Below are 27,533 nucleotides of genomic sequence, written 5' to 3'. Positions count from 1 at the left end.
GCCACCCTTAGTGGTCCCGTACGAGGTGTGGGAGAACGGCCTCGTAGAGTTGGTGAACCTCGGGCCTTCTTGGAGGTACGGCGGTTCGAGGTTTCTGTCGTTCTAGCCCGACGTTTTGCCCCTCGGCGGTCTGCGGAGAGGGAATGTCTCGGGCGCCTCGGCGAGGAGTCCGAGGAGGATGGGATGCGGCGAGGATTGCGCACCCTTCCTCGAGGTTGTTCGGTGCGAGGCTCAGGCTGGTCTGGCACATTCGAAGTCGAGGCCGATTGAAACTGGGCCATCGCAGTGGACAGCTCCGACGTGATCATCGCTCGGAGTAGGTCCTGGAAGACGGGCACAGACAGCATCGAAGGCATGTCCACTGCCTCGGTGCGCTCCACCGGGGGCGACCTCGTATCAGAGTATTCCCGTGTGGTGGAGGCACGGCCCGAAGGCTTGGAGGGCTTAGACGGGGCTGTAAGCATGGGGCTTCCGCCATGCGTCGCCGTTGTCCCCGAGGCTGGCTTCTTCGCTGTTACAGAACCTGAAGAGGGGACTTACCCGGAGCCGAGGCTTTCTGTTGTCCCGAGGACTTCGGGGTCGAGTCTCGAGGCGATGCCGAGGTATCCGGGGCCGAGGTCAAGGCCGGGGCCGAGGCCGACCTCGAGGCCGAGGTGGAGGGTTGGTCCGGGGTGAAGAGGTCCGCCATGAGGGCTTTTCTTCGGCGGAGGGCCCTGTTTTGGAAAATAGCGCACTGGGGGCAGGAGTCGGTTGGATGAGACGCCCCCAGACAGAGGATGCACCGGCGATGCGGATCTGTGAGAGAAAGAAGCCGCTCGCACCGGGTGCACTTTTTAAAGTCGGTCAAAGGCCGGGACATTAAATCGAAAGTAGCCGCGGCTCGATTAGCCACGCGGCCACGGGGACCCGGAAGCCTCCGGGTCGTTGAAAACAAAGCAGGAATCAAGTAAAAAAGGTAAGGAATTCGCGCACAGCGACTTAATCGTGGAAAAATAAGAAAAAATCGCGGTGCTAGAAGGCACTTGGGGCAGAGCCTGAAAAACACGGCTTCTAGGCTCGCGGAAAATTTTGAACTGGAGACCACCAGGGGATGCACCCCCTAGTGGAGCAGGAAGGCACGCATGCGTGGAGCAGCAGAGCAAACTTAAATCTTCAATCAAGTTTGCTTGAAAATGCTTCCGCATCGGGGCTCCGTAGATGACGTCACCCACATGTGAGAATATCATGCTTGCTTGTCTTGGGATAATATTCTAATTTACTTTAACAGAAACAAAACACACAGGCAAAAATAATAATAATTTTTTTTGCTGTAGCCTGGGACTGTCTGCAACTGCTTTAAGGGCTGCTTTCCTGCTACAGTTTCAAAATACAGCTTGTGCTCTTTGCATTCATAGTACAGTATTCAAATTATAGTGGGTATAACAACCTGTAGCCTTTCCTTACTGTAGTGCTTTGGCATCAACATTCCGAGGGGGGGGGGGGGTGAGCAGTCCTTTGGGGTGGGGTGCAGGCCTTCGGGGGGGGGGGGCCCTGGTGTAGAAGTACACGGAGGGAGGGAGGGAAGAGGGGTTCAAAGAGATGATTTATCAGCAGCATTTGACACTATTGATCATGCACTACTTTTAGACAGACTGAAAACAATAGGAGTTGGTGGTTAAGTTCTTGACTGGTTTCATTCTTTCCTTTCCGATCGCTCATCTACGGTGATCTTTAAAGACACAGTTTCAAAACCTTATACCACTAGTTACGGTATTCCTCAAGGATCAATATTGTCACCACTTCTATTTAATATTTTTCTCTCTCCACTGCTTTGCCTATGCCAATCAATAGGCTTTACTACTTTCACCTATGCCGACGATGTTCAACTGCTCCATTCACTGAATCCAGATAATAAAAATGAAATAATTGAAATAAATAGGAAACTAGAAGATTTTAAACAATGGCTTAACTCAAACATGTTAGCCCTAAATGTACAAAAATCCAAAACATTATTTTTCCCTTGGAAAAAAGAAATAAACTTAAATGCTCTGTTTACTCTAGATCAGTGTTTTTCAACCTTTTTTGGGCAAAGGCAAACTTGTTTCATGAAAAAAATCATGAGGCACACCACCATTAGAAAATGTTAAAAATTTTAATTGTGCCTATATTGACTATATATAAAGTAATTCTCTTGAATAGGAATCAAATAAACACAAAGAAAGTATTTTATAATTACTTTATTATGAAATATTAAGTAAACAGAATAGTGAAAAATTATAAAATACTTTATTCAGTGCGAAACCTGGGCCTGTTTGGCTGAACACAAAGCTGATATTCTGGCTGGAATCGAAGAAAGACACACACGTAGCTCTTCGTCAACAGCTCTCAGTCTCTCTCTGTATTTGGTTTTTATAGCGTACAAAAATAGACAAATATACCCTCCATCCTTTTTATTAAACCACAATAGCAGTTTTTAGCGCAGGGAGCTGCGCTGAATGCCCAGCGCTGCTCTTGACGCTCATAGGCTCCCTGCGCTAAAAACCACTATTGCGGTTTAGTAAAAGGTGACCATATTGTAAAATATAGACAGCAGATATAAATTCAGAACTGTGCATAGTAAGTGAAGGGAAGTTTTCATCTCTGGGAATTTACCCAGTTAACTATTAAGTTATTTGGGCAAATTCCTTTGAAAACTGTGGTAATACTGCCTCCACTTTGCTAAATTTAAAATAAAATAATTTTTCCTACCTTGTCTGGTGATTTCTGGTTGCACTTTCTTCTTCTGACTGTGCATCCAATCTTTCTTCCCTTCTATCAGCCTGTATGCTTTCTCTCCTCCACACCTCATTCCCTCCCCCATCTTTTTCTTCCTCTCTCCCTGACCTTTCTTTCTTTTTTTCTGTTTCTCTTCTTTCCTTCTGTCTCCCTGCCTGCCCCCTTTCTTTCTTTCTCCCTGCCGTTCCCCAAGCCACTGCCGCTGCCATCGGGGAACAGGACCCACCAATGGATAACAGGCCCCAAAGCCGACGCCGACGCATGCTCTCCCTGACGTCAATTCTGCAATCGGAGAGGAAGTTCCGCCCAGCCAGGCAGCGATTGGCTGGCCCGAACTTCCTCTCCGACTGCAGAATTGACGTCGGGGAGAAGAAGACTTATCGGCTCGATAGATTAGATCGCCAAGACAAAGTGAGTCCTGGGTGATCGACTCACTTTGCCTTGGCGAGCTACTGGCGCCCCTGCCTCGGGCCCCCTGTCAGCTCCGGGCCCGGCGGCCCTGCGGCACACCAGGCAACATCTCGCGGCACACTAGTGTGCCGCGGAACAGCGGTTGAAAAACACTGCTCTAGATAACCTAATCTAATCTAATCTAAACCTTAAGTTTATATACCGCATCATCTCCATGAGAATGGAGCTCGACACGGTTTACAAGAACTTAAAATAGTGGGTAGAGAAGAAGAAAAAGGATTACATGAACTTATGTGTAGAAGGGGGGAGAGAAAGGAGGGAAGGATAGAGCTACAATTTGCTGAAAAGCCAGGTTTTCAGTTGTTTGCGGAATAACTGAAGGGAGCTCAGGTTCCGCAGCGGGGTGGTGAGGTCGTTCCAAAGACCTGTGATTTTGAAGAGAAGGGATTTTCTCAGTTTGCCTGAATAGTGGATGCCGCATGGAGAGGGGAAGGCTAGTTTAAGCCTTTGGGCAGTTCTGGAGGAGTCGGGACTGGAGGAGTTGAAAGACAGTGGGATAAGAGGAGGCAGGATTCCGTGAATGATCTTGAAAGCCAGGCAGGAACATTTGAAATGGATTCTGGAGATTATTGGAAGCCAGTGAAGTTTGGCAAGGAGTGGGGAGGCATGGTCAGACTTGCGTTTTGAGAAGATCAGTTTGGCTGCAGTATTCTGGATTAGCTGGAGTCTTAGAATACTTTTTTTTGATAGATTTAAGTAGATGGCGTTGCAGTAATCTAGTTTGGAGAGGATGATGGATTGGACAAGGATGGCAAAGTGTTGTTGGCTGAAGTAGGATCTAGCTTTCCTCAATTAACGTTCAATTAAATTCAGTAAGATCTCTAAAAAAGCACAGTTACTTACCGTAACAGGTGTTATCCAGGGACAGCAGGCAGATATTCTTGACTGATGGGTGACGGCACCGACGGAGCCCCGGTACGGACAATTTTAGAGTGATTGCACTCTAAGAACTTTTTAGAAAGTTCTAGCTCGGCCGCACCGCGCACGCGCGAGTGCCTTCCCGCCCGACAGAGGCGCGCGGTCCCTCAGTTAGTATAAGCCAGCTAAGAAGCCAACCCGGGGAGGTGGGTGGGACGCAAGAATATCTGCCTGCTGTCCCTGGATAACACCTGTTACGGTAAGTAACTGTGCTTTATCCCAGGACAAGCAGGCAGCATATTCTTGACTGATGGGTGACCTCTAAGCTAACAAAAAGAGGGATGGAGGGAAGGTTGGCCATTAAGAAAACAAATTTTGTAAAACAGATTGGCCGAAGTGACCATCCCTTCTGGAGAATGCATCCAGACAATAATGAGATGTAAAAGTGTGAACTGAGGACCAAGTAGCAGCTTTGCAGATTTCCTCAATAGGAGTGGAACGGAGGAAAGCTACAGATGCTGCCATTGCTCTGACTCTATGGGCCGTGACAGAACCTTCCAGTGTCAGTCCGGTCTGAGCATAACAGAATGAGATGCACGCTGCTAGCCAATTAGACAACGTACGTTTAGAAACAGGACGTCCCAATTTATTCGGATCAAAGGATAGAAAGAGTTGGGGAACTGATCTGTGGGGTTTCGTACGCTCCAGATAGTAAGCAAGAGCCCTTTTACAATCCAAAGTATGCAGAGCTTGTTCCCCAGAATGAGAATGAGGTTTTGGAAAGAAAACCGGTAGAACAATGGATTGGTTGAGATGAAATTCAGAAACAACCTTGGGGAGAAACTTTGGATGTGTACGCAGAACCACCTTGTCATGATGAAAGACCGTAAAAGGTGGATCTGCAACCAGTGCATGAAGCTCACTGACTCTCCTGGCAGAGGTAAGAGCAATAAGGAAAAGTACCTTCCAAGTGAGAAATTTGAAAGGAGAAGTAGCTAAAGGTTCAAATGGAGGCTTCATTAAAGCTGAAAGAACCACATTGAGATCCCAGATAACCGGAGGGGCTTTAAGAGGTGGTTTCACATTGAAAAGCCCACGCATGAACCTGGACACCAGGGGATGAGCTGAAAGAAGTTTTCCATGGACTGGCTCATGAAAAGCTGCAATGGCACTGAGGTGGACCCTGATGGAAGAGGACTTCAGGCCAGAATCAGACAAAGAAAGAAGATAATCCAACAACGTCTCCACCGCTAGGGAAGTGGGATCAAGATGATGAAGAAGACACCAGGAAGAAAACCTCGTCCACTTTTGATGGTAACATTGTAGAGTGGCTGGTTTCCTGGAGGCATCCAGAATGGAACGAACGGGCTGAGATAAAAGAGTATCAGTCGAGTTCAGCCCGAGAGATACCAAGCCATCAGGTGTAGAGACTGGAGGTTGGGATGCAGAAGGGTTCCCTGCTGTTGCGTAAGCAGAGAAGGAAACAGAGGAAGAAGAAAAGGTTCCCTGGAACTGAGTTGAAGTAGAAGGGAGAACCAATGTTGCCTGGGCCACCTCGGAGCAATCAGAATCATGGTGACTCGTTCCCTCTTGAGCTTGAACAAGGTTCTCAACATGAGAGGCAGAGGAGGGAAGGCGTACAGGAACTGATTCGACCAGTTGAGGAGAAAAGCATCTGCTGTTAGACGGTGTGGAGAGTAAAGTCTGGAGCAGAACAGGGGCAGCTGATGATTGTGAGGAGCTGCAAAGAGGTCTATCTGAGGAGTGCCCCATTGATCGAAGATAGACTGTAGAGTTACAGGATCGAGTGTCCACTCGTGAGGTTGGAGAATTCTGCTGAGTTTGTCCGCTAAGGAATTCTGTTTCCCCTGAATGTATATAGCTTTCAGGAAGAGATGGTGATCTATGGCCCAAGTCCATATCTTCTGGGCTTCCTGGCATAAAAGGCGAGAGCCTGTCCCACCCTGTTTGTTGATGTAGTACATCGCAACTTGATTGTCTGTGCACAACAGAAGGACCTGAGGAAAGAGAAGGTGTTGGAAGGCCTTGAGGGCGTAAAACATCGCTCTGAGTTCCAGGAAATTGATTTGATGTTTCCTCTCCTGGGCTGACCAAAGACCTTGAGTCTGGAACTCGTTCAAGTGAGCTCCCCATGCATACAGAGAGGCGTCGGTGGTGATGACTAGTTGATGAGGAGGCTGATGGAACAGAAGACCTCTGGATAGATTTGAGGATACCAACCACCATTGCAGAGACTGACGAAGAGATGATGTCACAGATATGTGTCGTGAGCAAGGGTCCGACGCTTGGGACCACTGGGTCGCAAGGGTCCATTGAGGAGTGCGCAGGTGAAGACGGGCATGAGGTGTGACATGAACTGTGGATGCCATGTGTCCCAAGAGCACCATCATTTGCCTTGCTGAGATGGACGGCAGAGGAAGTACCTGGTGACATAGAGACTGAAGGGTCTGAAGACGATTGGATGGCAGGAAAGCTCTCATGAGGAGTGTATCTAGGATCGCTCCAATGAATTGAAGTCTCTGAGTGGGAATGATATGGGATTTGGGTAGATTGATCTCGAATCCCAGAAGTTGTAGAAACTGGATGGTTTGGTTGGTGGCCAGAAGGACCGCTTGGGCAGAAGTGTCTTTGATCAACCAATCGTCCAGGTAAGGAAATACATGCAGGTGGTGAGAGCGTAGAAAAGCCGCCACCACAATGAGACATTTGGTGAATACCCTTGGAGATGAGGCAAGACCGAAGGGCAGCACCTTGTACTGGTAATGACAATGATTGATCATGAATCGGAGATATGGTCTTGAGGTTACATTGATCGGTATGTGAGTGTAAGCCTCTTTGAGATCGAGGGAGCATAGCCAGTCGTTTTGATTTAGAAGGGGATAAAGGATGGCTAAAGAAAGCATCTTGAATTTTTCTTTTACCAGATAAATGTTGAGATCGCGAAGATCCAGGATGGGTCTGAGATCTCCTGTCTTTTTGGGAACTAGAAAGTAGCGGGAGTAGAATCCCTGCCCCTTTTGATCTAGAGGAACTTCCTCTATAGCGTTCAGAAGGAGGAGGGATTGGACCTCCTGAATAAGGAGGGCTGATTGAGGACTGTTCAAAGCAGACTCTTTTGGCAGGCTTTGAGGTGGGAGAGTCTGAAAGTTGAGAGAGTAGCCGTGGCGGATGATGTTGAGGACCCATTGGTCCGAAGTGATTACTTCCCACCGGCTGAGGAACAGGGAAAGTCGACCTCCTATTGGTTGAGGCAGGAGAGCAGGAATAGGGATACTGGCTATACTGCGGAGAATGAAGTCAAAAGGGCTGTGACTTTTGCTGAGGAGGTTGTTTTACAGCTTGTTGCTGTTGCTGTTGTCTGGGAGGCTGACGTTGCTGTTGCCTCTGACGCCTAGGTTGTTGAGCAGTGGTAGGCAATGGACGGGCTGTGAAACGGCGTTGATAGGCCGATTGCTGCCTGTATGGTCTTGGCGGAGGAGGCTTCTTTTTATTCTTGAGCAGGGTATCCCAGCGCGTCTCATGAGCAGAGAGCTTTTGTGTGGTTGAGTCCATGGAATCCCCAAAGAGCTCATCCCCTAGACATGGGGCATTGGCTAACCGATCTTGATGGTTAACATCAAGCTCGGATACCCGAAGCCAGGCCAAACGACGCATAGCTACTGACATTGCTGTCGCTCTGGATGTAAGTTCAAAAGTGTCATATATGGATCTCACCATAAACTTACGCAATTGGAGAAGAGACGACAAGCATGTGTGAAAAGCGGAATGCTTTCGTGAAGGAAGATATTTCTCGAAAGAAGCCATGGTGGTAAGGAGATGCTTTAAATAAAAAGAAAAATGAAAAGCATAATTACTAGCCCTATTAGCTAACATAGCATTTTGGTAGAGCCTCTTACCAAATTTATCCATGGCCCTTCCTTCTCTGCCAGGAGGGACAGATGCATATACACTGGCTCCTGAAGTCTTTTTAAGGGTGGATTCGACAAATAAGGATTCATGTGGTAGTTGAGGTTTGTCGAACCCAGGAATGGGAATTACCTTATATAGAGAATCCAGTTTACGTGGGGCCCCTGGGACAGTTAAAGGAGTCTCTAAATTCTTATAGAAAGTTTCCCTCAGGATGTCATGAAGGGGAAGTTTCAAAAATTCCTTTGGAGGCTGATCAAAATCAAGGGCATCCAAAAAAGCTTTAGACTTTTTGGATTCAGCCTCCAAAGGAATGGACAAGGACTCACACATCTCTTTCAAAAAACTAGAGAAAGAGGAAGTGGCCTGTTTGGAGGATGGGTCAGGGACAGCCGAATCCTCCTCCTCTGAGGAACATTCTCCTTCAGAAAGAAAGGGTTCCTCTGAGTCTCCCCACAGATCAGGGTCCCTTACATGGGAAGAATGGTCCCGAGACTCAGGTGTCGACGTTTGCATGTGTCGGGTTTTGCGCATCGACTTACCCGACCTCATCGATACCGTGTCCGGAGAAGTTATCGGACGCACCGGTGCCGAAGTCTGCACCGATTGATGGTGAGCTCTCGGCTCCGGTGCAAGGACTGGCATCGATACCGATGAGGTTAGGTGAAGCGGTACCGAAACAGTGGAAGTGGATAATACGGGTTCCACAATCGGTACCGATACAGGTTGTTCAACAACCGGTACCGATGGCTCGGTGCGAACTGGCACCGGAAGGTTCGGTGTCATGATAGCAGGAAGGAGTCGTTCTAATTGCTCCTTCAGCTGCACCTGAAGGATGGCCGTAATGCGGTCATCGAGGGATGGCACCGGTACCGCTTTTTTCTTCTGCGGTACCTGCGGTGCCGCTCGACGCCCCGGAGATGAGGAGCCCGATGTCGAGGGACTCACCTCTATAGGGGCGGAGCGCTTCCGCTGGCGTCGAACCGGCGGCAGGATTGGGCTCACTGCACTCGAGGCCGGAAGACGTTCCAGCGGGGAAGGCTTCTTAGCCGGCTTACCTGACTGTTGAGATGCCGGTGTGGAATCACGCGGCGTCGAAGACGAGGGTGCCGACTGAATCGGTGCCGAAGCCGGAGTCGAAGGAACGGGGTCGGACATCTCGGCACCGAACAACAATCGCTGTTGAATTAAGCGATTTTTTAAAGTTCGTTTTTTCAAAGTAGCACAGCGGGTGCAAGAAGAGGCCTGATGCTCAGGACCCAAACACTGTAAACACCAGTTGTGTGGGTCCGTGAGAGATATAGGCCTAGCACACCGCTGGCACTTTTTAAAACCCGGTTGAGGGGGCATGAAAGGAAAAACGGCTTCCGCCAAATCGAAGGCCGAGGCTTCGATGGTGGCAGAAGGCCCCGCCGGGGAAAACCGAAAATTGAAGAAAAAAATGAAAGATTTTTTTTTTTTTTTTTTTTAACAAAATAAAAGAAAGAAAAAAGGCAAATTAAGCCAAACGTTTACGCGAGCGGGAAGGCAAGTTAGGAAAAAATTTCAACAGCCGTTGAAAACGCGTCTTCTTAGCTCCGCGGAAACTAAGAAACTGAGGGACCGCGCGCCTCTGTCGGGCGGGAAGGCACTCGCGCGTGCGCGGTGCGGCCGAGCTAGAACTTTCTAAAAAGTTCTTAGAGTGCAATCACTCTAAAATTGTCCGTACCGGGGCTCCGTCGGTGCCGTCACCCATCAGTCAAGAATATGCTGCCTGCTTGTCCTGGGATAATATTAGGAATTCTAATAGATGATAGGTTATCCTTCCATGAACACATTACGAATACTGTCAGAACATGTTTCTTCAAATTGCGTATGATCCGATCAATTGCCAAATTTTTAGAGCCAAAATCACTAAACATACTGATTCACTCATTAATTATTGCAAAACTTGACTACTGTAACTCTCTATTAATAAATGTTACCCAAAAAGAGAAAAAATGTCTTCAGATAGTTCAGAATACGGCAATCAAATTAATACACAACCGCAAAAAATTTGACCATGTCACACCACTCTTGATCGAATCACAATGGCTCCCTATTACCCATCGCATTACTTTTAAAATCTTACTTTTAGTTTTTAAAACATTGCTTACAAATGAACCCCAATTCATCAATAGATTACTCATTCCATATAGTACTTCACGCTCTTTAAGATCCACTGATCAAAAACTTCTAACCGTTCCATCACTAAAAGTCATTGGAACTCGTCGCACTGACATCTTCTCTGTTATAGCCCCACAATTATGGAACAGTTTGCCCCAGTATCTTAGAGTAGAAAATGATCTGAAACAGTTTAAAAGCAGCTTAAAGAGTTTCCTTTTTAAAGATGCGTTTGATGTGTGAACTTAATTAAGGATTTTTATTAAAATTTTTCTTTTTTATCTTTTTATTTCCCTGTGATTTCCCTTACCTGATGTATTTTTCCATTTATGTTTTCTTTAATATATACGATTGTAGTTCTACCCTTTCTTTCCCCATGTGTCTGTTAGTTTGTATGACTTTATTTATTATTCTGTATGATAATTGTTAAATTTATGTATTTTTTTATAATTAATCTGTTGTACCTATTTTTTATCTGTAAATCGCTTAGCAATTTAAATTAAGCGATTCAACAAGTTAAAAAAAATAAACTTGAAACTAGATGTGTATATGGCGGACTTTGGGGGGAAGAAATAATGGGTTTAAAAACAGAGGAGAGGGAGAGAGATGGTAGACAATGGAATTTAGGGAGGGAAGGAACAGAAAAGGAGAGAAGTTGGACACAAGGAGGGATAGAGATACTGGATAGGAGGGTAGTTGGGAAAAGAAAAGGAGAGATGGTGGACCCTGGGGTGGTGGGGAAGGAGGGAGAGATGCTGGATTAAAGCAGCAGAAAAGGATACCATGGAAGAAACAGTAGATACTGCTAAGCTTAAAAAGTCCAAGAAGGTAACACAAAGGGAACGCAAATGTATGTATACAAATGCTAGAAGTTTGGGAAACAAAATGGGAGAGTTAGAAGCAATAGCAAAAAACGACGAACTGTAAATCATTGCCATAACAGAGTCGTATGCTGATTGAAACAAATGTTGATATAATTGGAAGAGCGTTGATATAATTGTTCAAACCCCTTCACATGATGAAACATGAGAACATAAGAATAGCCTTACTGGGTCAGAACAATGGCCCATTAAGTCCCCAGTAGCCTGTTCTCACAGTAGCCACTCCAGGTCACTAGTACCTAGTCAAAACACAAGGAGTAGCAATATTCCATGCTACCGATACAGGGCAAAAAAGAAAAATTTTTTCCAGTATAATAATACTAATACACTCCAAATTCTTAAGGAGGAATGAGATACTAATACTGGTAGTATTAGTATTATAATTCCTCCTTATGAATTTGGAGTGTATTAGTATTATTATACTGGAAAAATTTTTTCTTTTTTGGCATAATTAACATACTAATTCCAGTTTCTGTATAGCCATTTATTCAAGGATTCTATAATTAGGAACCGATACAGGGCAAGCAGTGGCTTCCCCAATGTCTCTCTCAATAACAAACTATGGACTTTTCCTCCAGGAACTTGACCAAACCTTTCTTAAAACCAGCTACACTATCCGCTCCTACCACATCCTCTGAAGCAAATTTCCTCCTATTGGTTTTAAAAGTATTTCCCTGAAACTTCAAGTGTCCCCATGTCTTTGCATTTTTCACGGAGTGAAAAATCGATCAATTTGTATCCGTTCTACTCCACTAAGGATTTTGTAGACATCAATCATATCTCCCCTCAGCCGTCTCTTTTCCAAGCTGAAGAGCCCTAACCGTTTTAGTCTTTCCTCAAACGAAAGGAGTTCCATCCCCTTTACTATCTTGGTCGCTCTTCTTTGAACCTTTTCTAGCGCCACTATATCTTTCTTGAGATAAGGAGACCAGAATTGAATGCAATACTCCAGATGAGGTCGCACCATGGAGCGATACTGGGGCATTAACATTCTTAGTCTTGTTAACCATCCCTTTTTAAATAATTCCTAGTATCCTGTTTGCTTTTTGGCGGCCGCCACACATTGAACGGAAGGTTTCATTGTCTATGATGATACCCAGATCCTCTTCTTGGGCGCTAATCCCCAAGGTGGACCCTAGCATCTGGTAACTGTGATTCAGGTTATTCTTCCCAATGTGCATCACTTTGCATTTATCCACATTAAATTTCATCTGCCATTTGGACACCCAGTCTTCCAATTTTCTAAGGTTCCCCTGTAATTTTTCACAATCTGCATGCGCAGAACAGTTTAGGGTTAGGGTTAGTCTACATGTTCCACAATTTTATTTTTTATAATTATTTCTACCATTTTGCCCAGCACTGAAGTGAGGCTTACCAGTCTCTTAATTTCGCGAATCTCCCCTGGAACCCTTATTAAAAAAAAAAAAAAATAAATAAAAAAAATAGGCGTACTACAGATGATTTTAGCGACAGGTTACAGATCACTAACAGCAGGTCAGCAATTTCATATTTGAGTTTTTAGTACCCTGGGATAAGGCTCAGTTGATTGAGGACTTCCTTGACTCTCTGGCATTACCCATCTTGCCGGATGCCGCTAGTGAGGTTTTGAACCTCCCTATTTCTCGGGAAGAGGTTCTAGGTGTTGTGAAGAGGCTTCCCCTGGGTAAATCTCTGGGACCTGATGGGTTCAGTGGTGAATTTTTCAGGCTTCTTAGTGGCTATATTGTGGACCCGCTTTGTCACTATTTTAATCAGGCCATTGAACATGGCTCCTTTCCCGAGCTGGCAAATCAGGCTCTTATTACAGTTCTGCCTAAGCCGGGAAAGGACCATAGCCTGGTCGAATCCTACCGCCCTATTTCCCTTATTAATGTGGACTTAAAAATATTGGCCAAATTGTTAGCGGACCGCCTGGCTCCTTATTTGCCCACCTTGATATAGGAGGATCAGGTCGGTTTTGTGCCGGGCAGGCAGGCAGGTCATAATATACGCAAACTTTTGTTGGCTATGGCACATTGTGACTACCATCAAATTCCTTCTCTGGTCATTAGTTTTGACTCGGAGAAGGCATTTGATCGGGTCGAATGGGTCTTTCTTTTTCCGTTATTGGCTAGATATGGGATCTCGGGGTTCTTCCTGCAGGCCTTACGAACCTTGTATTCCAACCCGGTGGCAGTGGTGCTAGTTAATGGCTGTCCCTCCTCAGTATTTTGACTGGAGAGGGGGACTAGGCAGGGTTGCCCGTTGTCCCCACTTTTATACATCTTGTTTTTGGAGCCTTTATTGATCCGGCTTCGGCATCATCCGGATCTCTCAGGGGTGGAGGTGGGCGGCTCGTCGATCCGCTGCATGGCTTTTGCTGACGACATTATGGTTATTCTTACGGACCCGAAGAAGGCTCTAGGTCCTTTATTGGATCTCTTTCATAGTTTTGGGGAGCTCTCTGGATTGAAGCTTAATGTCTCTAAATCGGAGGCTATGGCTTTACATCTTGATATTGATGTGGTGTGGCCTCTTTTCCCACTGAGAGCGACACCTCTCCAGGTTAAATATTTAGGGGTCTATGTACCTTCCGCTCTGAATCAGTTGTATGAGGCTAATGTGGGGCCCTTAATTAAAAAAACAGTTGAGCTCCTACGTCTCTGGGGTGCACTTCCTCTCTCTTTGTCCGGGCATATCTATTTGTATAATATGATGCTGGTGCCTCGATGGTTGTATCTTCTACAGACCTTACCCTTATGGCTGAAACCTAGGGATTTGGATGTTTCATATAAAGCGATGCGGACCTTTCTGTGGGGTGGCAGAAGGCCTCGCCTACCACTTCATGTGTTAATGTTACCTCTCTCTATGGGTGGATTTGGTCTGCTTGACTTTCTGCTCTATAATTTGGCCTGTGGGCTGAGGGTTCTCCGTGATTGGTGTCTTGAAAGTTCGGTTGCCCTAAATTATCCACTAGAAAAGGATTTGTTGGGACTGGTGGCGGGGTTGTATGTTCTTCATGCTCCTTCTATCCGCTTGCCCCTGCCTAAACGGACTCATGTTGTCTGGGCCTATATGCGCTGGGGCTGGAAACTCTTGTGTAGGAAGTTTTCTTTGAACTTTAGTGAGACACCGTTTCTTCCCTTGGTAGGAAATCTGGACTTTACTCCGGGTTCGGAGACTCGCACTTTTAGTATTTGGCATTCCCGGGGCATTAAAAGAGTGGGGGACCTTCTACATGAGCGGGGGCGCCTGCTTACCCCCTCGGAACTTCAGTCCTTATACAACCTCGACATTGTTGATATGTTCGGGTACTTTCAGGTGCGTCATATCTCTGGCCTAGACGCATTGGGCTGTCAGCTCACAGTGCTGATCGCTTGGGTAGATGTCTGGCTTTATGGGAACCGGTGGCCCCTAAGCTGAGCTATTATATCTCGACCTTATTGACCTTGTGTCCTGATACTCAGACTGGTCACTTGGCACGCGCCTGGAGCCAGGACTTGCAGAGTGACATCTCGCCGGATGTGCCTTCCCATGGTTTTGGCAGCATTGCGGCTGTTTCTTGGAGTATGATTCATCGGGAGCAGGAATATAAGTTCTTGCATAGAGCTTTCATTTCACCAGTCCGAGCCTTTCGAGCATGTTTCGCTGACAGGGATACTTGCCCTAAATGTGCCTCTCCTGGAGCCACGTTGGGGCATATGTTTTGGACCTGCTCCCGTATACAGCGGTTCTGGTCTCAGGTTTGGTCTTATCTTCGCTCTTTCGTGCCTAATTTGCCAGCTTGTTCTCCTTTGATTGTTCTTTTTTTATGTTCTGGATGAGATGGGATCTATGTCCGGAGGGCACCGTTTGTTTGTGCAGAGAGCCTTCTTACTGGCCAAACGGGCAATTTTGGTGTGCTGGCGGGAGCAGGCTATCCCAACGGTGGTACAATGGCAATGTTCACTCTTTGAATTGGCCTTGCTGGAGCGCCAGGCTGTGTCCGGTAGGGTTCCCCGTAGTTGGGATCGTTTTCAGGAGATTTGGGAGGCTTATTGGACGGCTTTACCGCATCGTTCTAGGAGTTTACTGCTTAACTCATAGGATATGGGGAACTGCACCTCTTTCTTTTCTGCTCTCTGGCGCTTGTTGCTTGTTTCCTCACTCACTCATACATATACATACCTGTGTTTTCCATACCTGTGTTTCTCCGACATCTTTCTTCTTGTTGTGCCATCCACGTGGGAGGGGGGGGCCTGGCTGGGGAGGTTGGGTATCTTTGGGGTGATATTTGTAAAATCATTTCTGAGCACTTGATTCTTTATGGCACTGTGTGACTGTTGTATTCTTTGTTGATGCCTTGTACTTAGGGTTTGCCGTGGTGTATTATTGCTCTTTTGGCACGGCTGCCTTTTGTTGTGTTCTGTGTTTTTTCTTGATTTGCTCAATAAAATATATTTTTTAAAAAGATATGGAAAACCTTTCATACGCCGAAAGATTGGAGAAACTGGGGCTCTTTTCCCTGGAGAAGCGGAGACTTAGAGGGGACATGATAGAGACTTACAAGATCTTGAAGGGCATAGAGAAAATGGAGAGGGACAGATTCTTCAAACTTTCAAAAACTACAAGAACGAGAGGCCATTCAGAAAAATTAAGAGGGGACAGATTCAGAATCAATGCTAGGAAGTTCTTCTTCACCCAACGGGTGGTAGACACCTGGAATGTGCTTCCTGAGGGCGTGATAGGACAAGGTACGGTATTGGAGTTCAAGAAATTTCTGAAGGAAAAGGGGACAAAAGGGTATAGATAGAGAGTTAATACACAGATCCTGGACCTGGTGGGCCCCCACGTGAGCAGACTGCTGGGCATGATAGATCTCTGGTCTGACCCAGCAGAGGCACTTCTTATGTTCTTATGATCTATTCTTGCCATCATATTGATCTTGTGGATTGTATATTGTTTTTGGTACCATTTTTGGATATACATCTATCAGAATATACCATCATAATTCTGAGATTAGATCAATTTCATCTGTATCATAATTAATGCAATTGACATCATTGGGCATAAGTAAACACTAGGTAATCTGCTAGCTTCTATGTATGGAAACTTGAACCAGCTTTGTGATTTGTTGCTATACATGATGGGAAATATTTAGGTACTAAGGAAATTTTGCATCTCTCTTGCTTTTCATTCTGTAAAATGCTATCACTGAAATTTGATGACAGTACATTATTTTCTATGAAGCCCATCTACATGATACATGAGAAAGAAAAACCTGGACAATGGTAACATTCAGGAATTTAACATGCAATCGATGTTGTACAGAGAACTAGAAATACAAGTATAGCAAAAAATGTAATCACATGGCTCAAGTGATAAATGAAACTTATAGCTCTGTTTATTATGACCATTCTGCTTCTTTCTAGGAGTACTGGATACATATGCATTTCAGTTAATACTTACAATAATCATTTCTGATCTCAGGAGCATCAAGGATTCTATCAGGCATGGAAGGAATATATCTGCTTGCTTTTCTGATAGATCCTGGTGTAGTTCGCTGACTGTAAAGAACTTTCAGATTATTTTGATATTCTGCATAAAAAAAGGAATGAAAAATCTTTAGGAATTACCTTAATTGGTAGTTTGCTACCAAATGAGTATGATACCTATTTATTTTCAGGGGTCCTTTTATAAAAAGCTTAATAGCATTTTAACAAAATTTCTTTGGCTTGGTAAAATACCTAGAATAGCTTTAGTAACTTTGCAAAAATCAATTAAGGAGGGAGGGGTAAATTTTCCAAATTTTTATAGGTACCATCAAGCCTATATTCTACGTCAGGGTATGTATTGGATCCTCCCAGAACTTATAGATAATGCACCAGATTGGTTGTATTTGGAATGGCGCCTTATGTTTCCCCTAAATTTAGTTCATCTTCCAAGTATTAACATGCCTAGAAGATACAGAGAAAATAAAATATTAATGGATACTTGGAAAACGTTGAGGTTTATTAGTAAATTAACACCTATCCCAATAAACAAGTCAACTAATCAGTCTCTATGGCTAAACTCCAAGATCAAAATTGGCGGAGCTCAAATCCTTTGGAAGAACTGGATTATTGCAGGCATTCGATCTCTAAATGACGTTATTTCAGAAGGTAAACTGCTGGAATTTTCACAATTGCAACATAGATTTGGTCTTAGTAAAACACAAAGTTTTAAATGGTTGCAATTGAAGCAGGCCATTCAGGTTGGGTTCCCTGAATGGAAAACATTGAATAATCAATATAGTTTAAAGTTCTTATGTTTTCAAGCAGACTTCCAAGGGCATCAAGCCGCATTGTGGTATAAATTAATATCTGGATATTTGAATAAAAAACCAAAAAATGGTCTAAGAGACATTTGGAGCATTGAGATTAAGCATCAAATTACTGCATCTCAATGGCCACTAATTTGGTCTTGGAGAATGAGATGTACAGTGTCAGCATCTTTGAGACAAACTTGGTTCTTTTTATTACATAGAGCTTTTTGGACCCCTACACGTTTACAAAAATTAGATAGTTCTAAGTCTAATAAATGCTGGCACTGTAATCTGGAACGTTGGATCATTTACTGTATCATTGTCCCTACATTAAAAGTTTTTGGAATGCAATTTGGCCACAAATTAATAAATTGATGGAAAATCATGTAGCAATATCATATGATACAGTGTTATTTGGAATGATGATGAGAAAAAAAAGTCAAATTTCACCAGAAAATAATAAGCTTTTACTAGTCATGACAGGGGTTGCCATTCAGCATATAACTAATAACTGGAAAAATCATTGTAACCTTAATTATACATTTTGGTGGAATACAATTTGTCATATATTCAAAATGGAAAGAGCAATAGCAATACAAAGAGGGATATATCCTAAATTTATAAAAATATGGGGGCCATTGACAAAATATTGTAATGAATGAATAGTAGGATTTTTCTTCTTCTTTTCAATATCTTCTTTGTGACACACATGGAGGGGGGGGGTGTGAAAATAATTTTTACACAACATGCTATAATATGATATACAATATGTAATGGGTGATTGGAAAGTACTTGAAGGGTGGGAGGAGGGAGAGGGGATAAAAATATGTTTAGAATATTATGTATTAGATATAAAAGTGATATTGTGTATTCATTAGTTGTAATTCAATATTTTGTACACTTCATGTAAAATTTGAAAATGAATAAAAAATTATAAAAAAAAAAAAAAAAAGGAATTACCTTAATCTTTACCTACTGCCATGCTTTCTAGATACATGTGATCTGCACATTTTATCCTAGTGCAATGCCATATACCCCAGCTGAAATTTGATTTCCACCTCACTTTTTTGAAGGATGTATCCATTTTTTTTTTTTTTTTAATGATTCTATTTAAATTGAAATTTTTTTTAGGAAAATAGCTTTCTATTGAACATAAGAAGCGCCATCTCCGGAACAGACCCTAGGTCCATCAAGTCCGGCGATCCGCACACGCGGAGGCCCCGCCAGGTGTACCCTGGCATAGTTTTGGCCTACCTCTACCCATGTCACTTCATGCCACTCATAAGGAGATTTACATCTAACTTACCCTTAAATCCTAGAATGGTGGATTCCACAATTACCTCTTCTGGGAGAGCATTCCAAGTGTCCACCATTCGTTGCGTGAAGCAGAACTTCCTGATATTTGTCTTGAACTTGTCCCCCCTTAGCTTCAGCCCATGTCCTCTTGTCCGTGCCACATTGGACATTGTAAATAACGTTTTTTCCTGCTCTATTTTGTCGATTCCTTTCAGTATTTTGAATGTCTCGATCATGTCCCCTCGTAGTCTCCTTTTCTCAAGGGAGAACAACCCCAGTCTCTTAAGTCTTTCCTCGTAATCCAGGTTCTCCATACCTTTCACCAGCTTTGTTGCTCGTCTCTGCACCCTCTCTAGCAGTATGATATCCTTCTTTAGGTATGGAGACCAATGCTGGATGCAGTATTCCAAGTGTGGTCTGACCATCGCTCTATAAAGCAACATTATGACTTTCTCCGATCTACTCGTGATTCCCTTCTTTATCATGCCTAGCATTCTATTTGTGTTCTTCGCTGCCGCCGCATATTGCACCAACGGCTTCAGTGTCCTATTGATTAATACTCCCAGGTCCTTTTCCTGTTCAGATTTTCCCAGATTTGTACCCGACATACTATACTTGTGTTCCTTATTTTTTCTGCCTAAGTGCATCACTTTGCATTTTTCCACATTAAACTTCATCTGCCATTTTCATTCATTATATTCTAAAACTTATTCATTGTGAAATAAAGATGTAGCATGAGGCTATATATTCATGCAATGTTTACTTTTTTGGTAAATGAATTCCATTAATCCATTCATAATGCAATGGACAATTTATCTATCTAGAAGAAAATCACAGATTCTTGGTTTTGCATTTTTCAAAACTGAATTGGTGTCTGCAGAGATATGCTTCTTCACAACAAAAATGTTATAACATACAGAAGAGATTAGGATTTGTATACCACCTTTTTGGAGCTACACAACCACACTCAAAGCAGTTTACATATATACAGGTACTTGGTGCTAGCCCCAGGATCACATGGAACAGCACTGGGATATGATCCCACAACCTATGGGTTTAGAGGCAGCAGCTCATTATTTAATATTCTTTATTCACTTTTAGACCTTTTCTGAAGGAAAAGGGGATAGAGGGGTATAGATAGGACTACTACACAGGTCCTGGACCTGTTGGGCCGCCGTGCGAGCGGACTGCTGGGCGCGATGGACCTCTGGTCTGACCTAGCAGAGGCACTTCTTATGTTCTTAACTTGAATACAACACTTGATTTTCTGCAATGATCCAATTTATAGAGTTTATCCCCCTCCCTCCGAACCCTTTCATAACAAATATAAAACATATATACCATATAATAAATTCTTTCCTACCATTCCATACAATTAATGATCGACCAAAAACTACCCCCTCCCCCACTCTTGCGCTTGTACTATTCATGGAAAGATGGTATTTATTCATTACAATAATTTGTTAATGGCCCCAAACATCTTGAAATGTATTCAAATTCCCTTTTCAAATATTGTAATGATTAGACACCTTTTTACACTAAAGTATAATTATAATAATGGGAAAGGGGGATATATTGCTATATTATTGGTATAAATAATATTTTTGAATATATTACATGTATGATATGTTTGATTTACAATATTTGTGGAAAGGGAGGGTGGGGGAGGGGCTTAATTTATGTATTGAAATTGAATTTCAAGTGATATATATGAATCAATTGATATAATATTGTACACTTGATGCAAGATGAAAAATGAATAAAGAATTGGAAAAAAAAAATTCCCTTTTTGTGTGGCTAATGTTCTTTCCATTTTATATAAGTGACATAACGAATTCCACCAAAAACTGTAATTAAGTCTCTTCCAATTTTTCCAATTACTCGTAATTTGTTGTATGGCAACTCCTGTCATAAGTAAAAGCCTGTTATTTTTAGATGATATTTGGCTCTTAGCTCTCATTGACATGCCAAATAATACAGTATCATACAATAATGCCACCGGGTTATCTAACAATCAATTTATTTGGCCCCATATTGATTTCCAAAAAGCCAAAATAAATGGACAGTAGAATAATAAATGATCTAAAGTCCCCGCTTCCAGATTACAATGCCAGCATCTATTAGACCTAGAGCTATCTAACTTTTGTAAACGAACTGGGGTCCAAAATGCTCTATGTAACAGAAAAAACCAAGTTTGTCTCATAGATGCAGACACTGTACATAGATGCAGAAATTTGATGCTTAATCTCAATACTCCAAATGTCCCTAAGACCAGTTTTTGGTTTCTTATTTATAAATCCAGCTAACAAATTATACCACTGTGCAGCCTGGTGTCCCAGGAAGTCCACCTGAAAGCATAAGAACTCTAAACTACAGTGGTACCTCGGTTTACGAGTGCACCGGTTTGCAAGTGTTTTGCAAGACGAGCAAAACATTCGCAAAATTGGCGCCTTGGAAACCGAGCGCGCTTCGATTTGCGAGCGCCCCCCCCCCCCCCTGCGAACTGGCACCCTCCTCTCCATGATCCGGCACCCCCCCCCCCCCGCGACCTGAGGTCCCCCCAACCCACCCGAACCCTCTTCTTACTTTTCTGTAGCCTCCGCAGCGGCACCGGCACCAGCATGTCCTGTGCGTGGTGCCGGTGCCTGAAGATCTGCTTCCTGTGCTGGGCCTTGAGAGTTCACGTTCGACGTGAGAGTTCACGTTCGACGTGAACTCTCAGGCCTTGAGCATGCGCACATGCTCAAGGCCCAGCACAGGAAGCAGATCTTCAGGCACCGGCACCACGCACAGGACATGCGGAGGCTACAGAAAAGTAAGAAGAGGGTTCGGGTGGGTTGGGCGGACCTCAGGTCGCGGCGGGGGGTGCCCGATGGTGGCGGGGGAGTGCCCAATGGCGGCAGGGGGGTTGCAGATCGCGGGGGGGCCTTCGGAGGGAGCAATGCCGGTTCTCGTGTGTGTGGGGGAAACCTATCAAAGCGAGTTTCCATTATTTCCTATGGGGAAACTCGCTTTGATAAACGAGCATTTTGGATTACGAGCATGCTCCTGGAACGGATTATGCTCGTAATCCAAGGTACCACTGTATATTGATTATTAAGATTTTACCATTCAGGGAACCCCACCTGAATGGCCTGCTTCAGTTGCAACCATCTAAAACTTTGTGATTTACTAAGATCAAATTTATGTTGCAACTGTGAAAAGTCAGGCAGCTTACCATTAGATATAATATCATGTAAAATACATATACCTGCTATCATCCAATACTTCCAGATGACCTTAAATCCGCCAATTTGAATCTTGGAGTTCAGCCCATATAGTTTGATTTGTTGATTTATGTGTTGGAATAGGTGTTACATTACTCAAATATTTTAATGTTTTCCATGTATCTACTAATATTCTGTTTTCTTTATATAATCTAGGCATTTTGATATTGAGAAAATGGCATAATCACGCGACCTAGCTGTAAAAAAGTGCCAGTTAGTTGAAAAATTACAGTAAAATACAGTTTTCTTAAAGGGATACAACCCTCCAGACCAGCACTACCTCAGGATTTTTTTTTTTTTTTTTTTTTACAGAACAGACTCCACAGGCTCTCAAAGCAATAGCCTTGCTTGATTTAGGGGGCAAGGCTTACTGCTGAGGCTCCTCTAAAAAAATGTGGGGAGGTGGACGAAGTGGGGGGAGGGACCCCGCTCGTGACCCGCCGGGTTTGACACCCCCGAGGTCGGACGAACCCCCAAACAGAGTCCGCCCAAGCTCCGTCCGGCTAAAAACAGGGACAATAAACCCCCTAAACAAATTCCAACAGCCCTACCAAGGGAGATGGGTACAGATCACTCAACACCTGCTGGAGACTGAAAGAAGACTGAGGGAAATAGAGAGGAGGGGCTAGGATATACTGTCCCAAAGTTTTGTTTTCAGTCTCCACCTGCTGGTCATGATTAGATATATACCCATTCGTAAAGTTAACCTCTACTGGTCTGGAGAGTGCTAAAGAAATATGAGTTTCCATTCCAACCACAACTACCGTATTTTCACGCATATAATGCGCGCGTTATACACAGTTTTTACAAACCGCGCATAACCTTGCGCGTTATACGCGTTGTACAAATTTTTTTTTACATAGTTCACCCCCCCCCCCGACATCCAATTCACCCCCCCCCCCGCAGGACCGCTCGCATCCACTCCCACCTGCACCCCCACCCTGAAGGGCCGCTCGCATCCCCACAGCCTCCCGACCCCCCCCCATCATGTAGAAGCTCCTACCGGAGTCCTGCTGCTTCCTCTTGGCGGTCCCGCCCTTTCTTTGACGTCAAGCCCTCTTGCCCCGCCGACTCCCCTACTCCCCGACACGATCGGGACAAGAGGGAGCTCAAGCCCTCTTGCCCCCCTGACATGATCGGGGCAAAAGGGAGCCCAAGCCCTCTTGCCCCGCTGACTCCCCAACTCCCCGACAATATCGGGCCAGGAGGGAGCCCAAACCCTCCTGGCCACGGCGACCCCCTACCCCCACTACATTACGGGCAGGAGGGATCCTAGGCCCTCCTGCCCTCGACGCAAACCCCCCCCCCCCCAAGAACCTCCGACCGTTCCCCCCAGCCGACCCGCGACCTTCCTGGCCGACCCCCCCATGACACCCTCACCCCCCTTCCCCGTACCTTTGTGTAGTTGGCCAGACAGACGGGAGCCAAACCCGCCTGTCCGGCAGGCAGCCAACGAAGGAATGAGGCCGGATTGGCCCATCCGTCCCAAAGCTCCGCCTACTGGTGTGGCCCAAGACGCCTGGGCTAATCAGAATAGGCCCTGGAGCCTTAGGTCCCTCCTGGGGGCGGGACCATAGGCACATGGTCGGGTTAGGCCCATGTGCCTCAGGCCCCGCCCCCAGGAGGGACCTAAGGCTCCCAGGCCTATCCCTCTTTGTTCGAGGGAGAAGAGGCCCAGTTTCTCTAATCTTTCGCTGTACAGCAGCTCCTCCAACCCCTTAACCATCTAAGTCACTCTTCTCTGGACTCTTTTGAGTAGTACCGTGTCCTTCTTCGACCAGTGCTGGACGCAGTACTCCAGGTGAGAGCGTACCATGGCCCGGTACAGCGGCATGATAACCTTCTCTGATCTGTTCATGATCCCCTTCTTTATCCTTCCTAGCATTCTGTTTGCCCTTTTTGCTGCCGCCGCACATTGTGTGGATGGCTTCATCGACTTGTCGATCAGAACTCCCAAGTCTCTTTTCCTGGGAGGTCTCTCTCTACTACCACCCAGTTCTTCTGAAAGAAACCGCCTGCACAGATCATACTACAGAGCAGGAGTAGCCAACCTCAATCCTCAAAGGCTACAACCTCGTTGAGTTTTCAGAATTTCCCCAAAGAATACATATGACATCTATTTGCATGCACTGCCTCCATCCTATGAAAATAGATCTCATGCATATATTAGGGAAATCCCAAAAAAACAAACTGGGTTGCAACCCTTGATAACCAAGGTTGCCCACCCCTGCTGTAGAGTATTCCCTGTGTACATAACCCCAGAAGGATAGATGTAAAAAGTAGCATCCATAAATAATTCAGAACTCCATGTAACAAGTCTACAGTGTTTCAACTTTATTTTAAACTTCTTTCCCCACCTATTAGGAAATAACCTTCTAGGTGGTTTACAGTATGGGGCATGCCAGTGAATTCCAGGTTTCCTGCTAACCCCTCCTCCGTCCCCCATAAAGACAGTATTGGAAACACTCACCTTCTGGGGCATTCTGAGATTTTCCACTCAACCGCAGAATTTTTGCCTCCTCCACATCAAAACCATTTAGATTCAAGGCCCAGGCTTTCTGGTTCTCCTGCAACACAAAACTACAAGATCATTCTTTCCCCTTTAGTGCTGATCCTTACCTTCAAATTATGGGTAACAATCACAATTGGCATGAATCATGAACTTGAAACATCATACATAGGATACCCAAAGACTACCCAACATCATACTGGGTAAATCTAATGCACTCACCCTGTCACTAACTTTTGAGTGTCCAACATAAAAAGCACACAGCATTCTAATATTCCAGATAACCAATGCCACTCCTAGTCATTCCCATTTTTGGGGTCCATACTTCCATCCACATTTCCTAGTTCAATCTGTATTCAGCAGCATTTATTTAAACTTCTGGGCACTACCGTGTTTCCCCGAAAATAAGCCCTAGCATGATTTTCAGGGTAGGTCTTAATATAAGCCCTACCCCCGAAAATAAGCCCTAGTCGCTGGCAGCAGCAGCATTTCCCCCACCTGCCTGCTGCGGTGCACACACCCCCTCCACTGACCCATTTCTCCCTCCCATCCGAACCACGAGTCAGGAATACCTTATAACAAACTGGTAGCATCGGCACTCGGCAACAATCTACACAGGCTGCTTTGCGGCCCTCTATCTCTCGGGCATTCCTCTACTGATGAGGTCATCAGCAACGCAGCAGAGGAACACCCGGGAGATAGAAGGCTACGAAGCAGCCTGTGTAGATTGCTTCCAGTTTATTGTAAGGTATACCTGTCTCGCAGTTCAGATGGGAGGAAGAGATGGGTCAGCAGGAGAGGTACGCAACAACAGCAGTGGGGGGATAGAAAGATGTTACACAGCGGGATGGGAAGAAGGGAGGGATAGAAGCTGCAAGGGTTCTGATGCACAGGGGGATGGGAGGGGGGATAGAAAGATACTGCACAAGGGGATGGGTGAGAGGGGAGGAAAGATGCTGCACATGTGGGGTAGAGAAAGGAAATAGGAAGAATTGGGGTGGAGGAGAGGAAGGGAGAGATGGTCATTACATGAAAAAAAATGACATCCCTGAAAATAAGACCTAGTACATTTCTTGGGCCCCAAATTAATATAACAGTGTCTTATTTTCAGGGAAACACGGTATCTGTCTCACCTAAACACATGCTTTCACACAGATCCATACCTTTTTGGTAGGTGTATCCTCCGTTATCTCATTTTCTTTGCTCAGCAAGAAGTTGGCAACGTCCATCTGCATTACACTACGATTTGGGATATAACGATCACCCCCCGCCATAGATGGTGTGCCTTGGACTTTACTTCCAGATTTACCTGTAGCAAAACATTTTCAAAGTAGGGTCAGAAATAAACCCTATGACCAACCCTGCCTATAACACTGCTGCCAAGAAAGACTACGAAAAATGAGATTAAAGCAAGAGCAAAAAATGCTTGGTAAGGGAACTTCATGGCAGATCACTGCATCAATAGATTCTTGTAAAAATCAATGTTAAGACATTTCAAAATAAAATGAAACTCATCCCTGACAACATTGTCATTCTGGACAAGTGAGTAATTTCTGGACAAGTGAGTAATTTCCCCATAGCTGTGAAGCTTGCAGAAGCAATCTACTCTGGATTTTTTCTGTATCCCTCCTACTTCAGAGGGCTCTGCGCTACCACCTACAGTTAGTCCCCAAGTGAGCGAGAGCCCTTCCTCAACCTAGGTGATAGGCGTATGGAGAACTTCTTGAATGAACAAGACTGTTCTGCTCTAAATAAAAATGAGCCAACAACAATCAAATATGGAAACAAATATGTCAACAGAAGAATTACTACTACTACTATCCATTCAATCGTGTCTGATCCTTGGATATTCTGTAAGCCAGCCCTCGCAATGCTTTCCTGCTGACCATGGCTTCTTTCAATTGCTTGATGTTCATTCCCGTGTCATTCTTGATGGTATCCAGTCAATGGGTCTTTGGCCTCCCCTGCTTCCTTTTACTACTGACCATTCCGAGTAGCACCTCTTTTTCTAGTGAATTCACCCTCTTCACATGTCCAAAATAGGTCAGTTTCTGTCTGGGACGTGGCTCCTTGCCCGGATCCAAGATCTGCCTGTTGAGGAAATGAACTTGGACATTGTCCACTCCCACCCACATGCCGCTGAAAGCGCCTGAAAGATGATGTTCTGCCCATCTGAAGAGCAAGCAGGTTTCCAGACACAGATGGGCACTCTTAGTGCCCCCTGGCAACTGACATAGGCCACTGCCATGGCACTGTCTGAGAAGACCAATGGTCTGGCCTTTCACAGGCTTCTATAGTTTCATCAAAGCCAGCCAAATGGCTCAGAGCTCCAGCCTGTTGATAAACTACCTTTTCTGGGAGGTCAACCAACATCCATGAATTGACAGACGATTTCAGTGAACTTCCCAGCCAAAGAGACTGGCATCTGTCGTTACAACTACCCAGGAAGCTACGTGAAGAGGCATGCCCTTGGTGAGAGACTGAAGGCAAAGCCACCAGTCCATACTGAACAGAGCCTTTGGCATCCAAGGCAAGGACTTCTGTAGAGTCTGTCTGGTGAGACCACCAGGCTAGCAATGCATATTGAAGAGGATGCATGTGAGCCTTCACCCAGGAGACCATATCTATTGTGGCCTCCATAAACCCAAACATTTGGAGATTGTTGGCGACAGAGACAGATTGGCTAGTAAGTTCATTATCTGAGAGCACAGCTTCCATCTGCGTGCATCTAGAAGATAGACACGGCTGTCCACTGTATTGAACACGCCCAGGTATTCCAGGGATTATGTCAGTGATGGACAGTTCTTTCGGTAATTCACAATCCAACTCAGACTCAGAAGACCTGAGCTACAGTGTGCTGTCCTTCAGTGAAGGAGGGAACCCTGATCAGCCAGTTGCCCAGATAGGGATGAACCTGTAAGCCCATCTTCCACAGGTGGGCTACCACTACAATCATCAGATTGGCGAAGGTGCAAGGAGCAGTTACCAGTCCAAAGGGAAGGGCCAAGAACTGGTAATGGTTTTCCAGAACATTAAACTTTCTGGGGGGGGGGGGAGCTGCTAGTTCTGTGTTGGGACGCTAGAGGAGATCTTCATCGCTGCCCCGTGTTGCCCGCAGCGGCAGCTGGCCCCGGAGGTGAAATTCAGGCAGGCACTGTGGAGGATGG

The 27,533-nt window shown here is 45.0% G+C and overlaps 1 protein-coding gene across 1 annotated transcript in view; it reads right to left on the bottom strand.

Moving 5' to 3' along the window:
* The window catches only part of CDC20 (cell division cycle 20), a 164,646-nt gene that overhangs the window by 104,184 nt on the left and 32,929 nt on the right, over positions 1-27,533 (bottom strand). The window contains exons 3-5 of the mRNA XM_033915283.1: positions 25,530-25,675; positions 24,328-24,424; positions 16,461-16,589 (exon numbers count right to left, since the gene is read on the bottom strand). Coding sequence (XP_033771174.1) covers positions 16,461-16,589; positions 24,328-24,424; positions 25,530-25,675 — 372 coding nt within the window. The remainder of the gene's footprint in view (positions 1-16,460; positions 16,590-24,327; positions 24,425-25,529; positions 25,676-27,533) is intronic.

The sequence above is a fragment of the Geotrypetes seraphini genome, chromosome 12 (assembly GCF_902459505.1).
Source record: "Geotrypetes seraphini chromosome 12, aGeoSer1.1, whole genome shotgun sequence".
Classification (NCBI taxonomy): domain Eukaryota; kingdom Metazoa; phylum Chordata; class Amphibia; order Gymnophiona; family Dermophiidae; genus Geotrypetes; species Geotrypetes seraphini.
The sequence above is the reverse complement of the archived record's forward strand: the minus strand, read 5'-3'. Positions and strand labels throughout refer to the sequence as shown.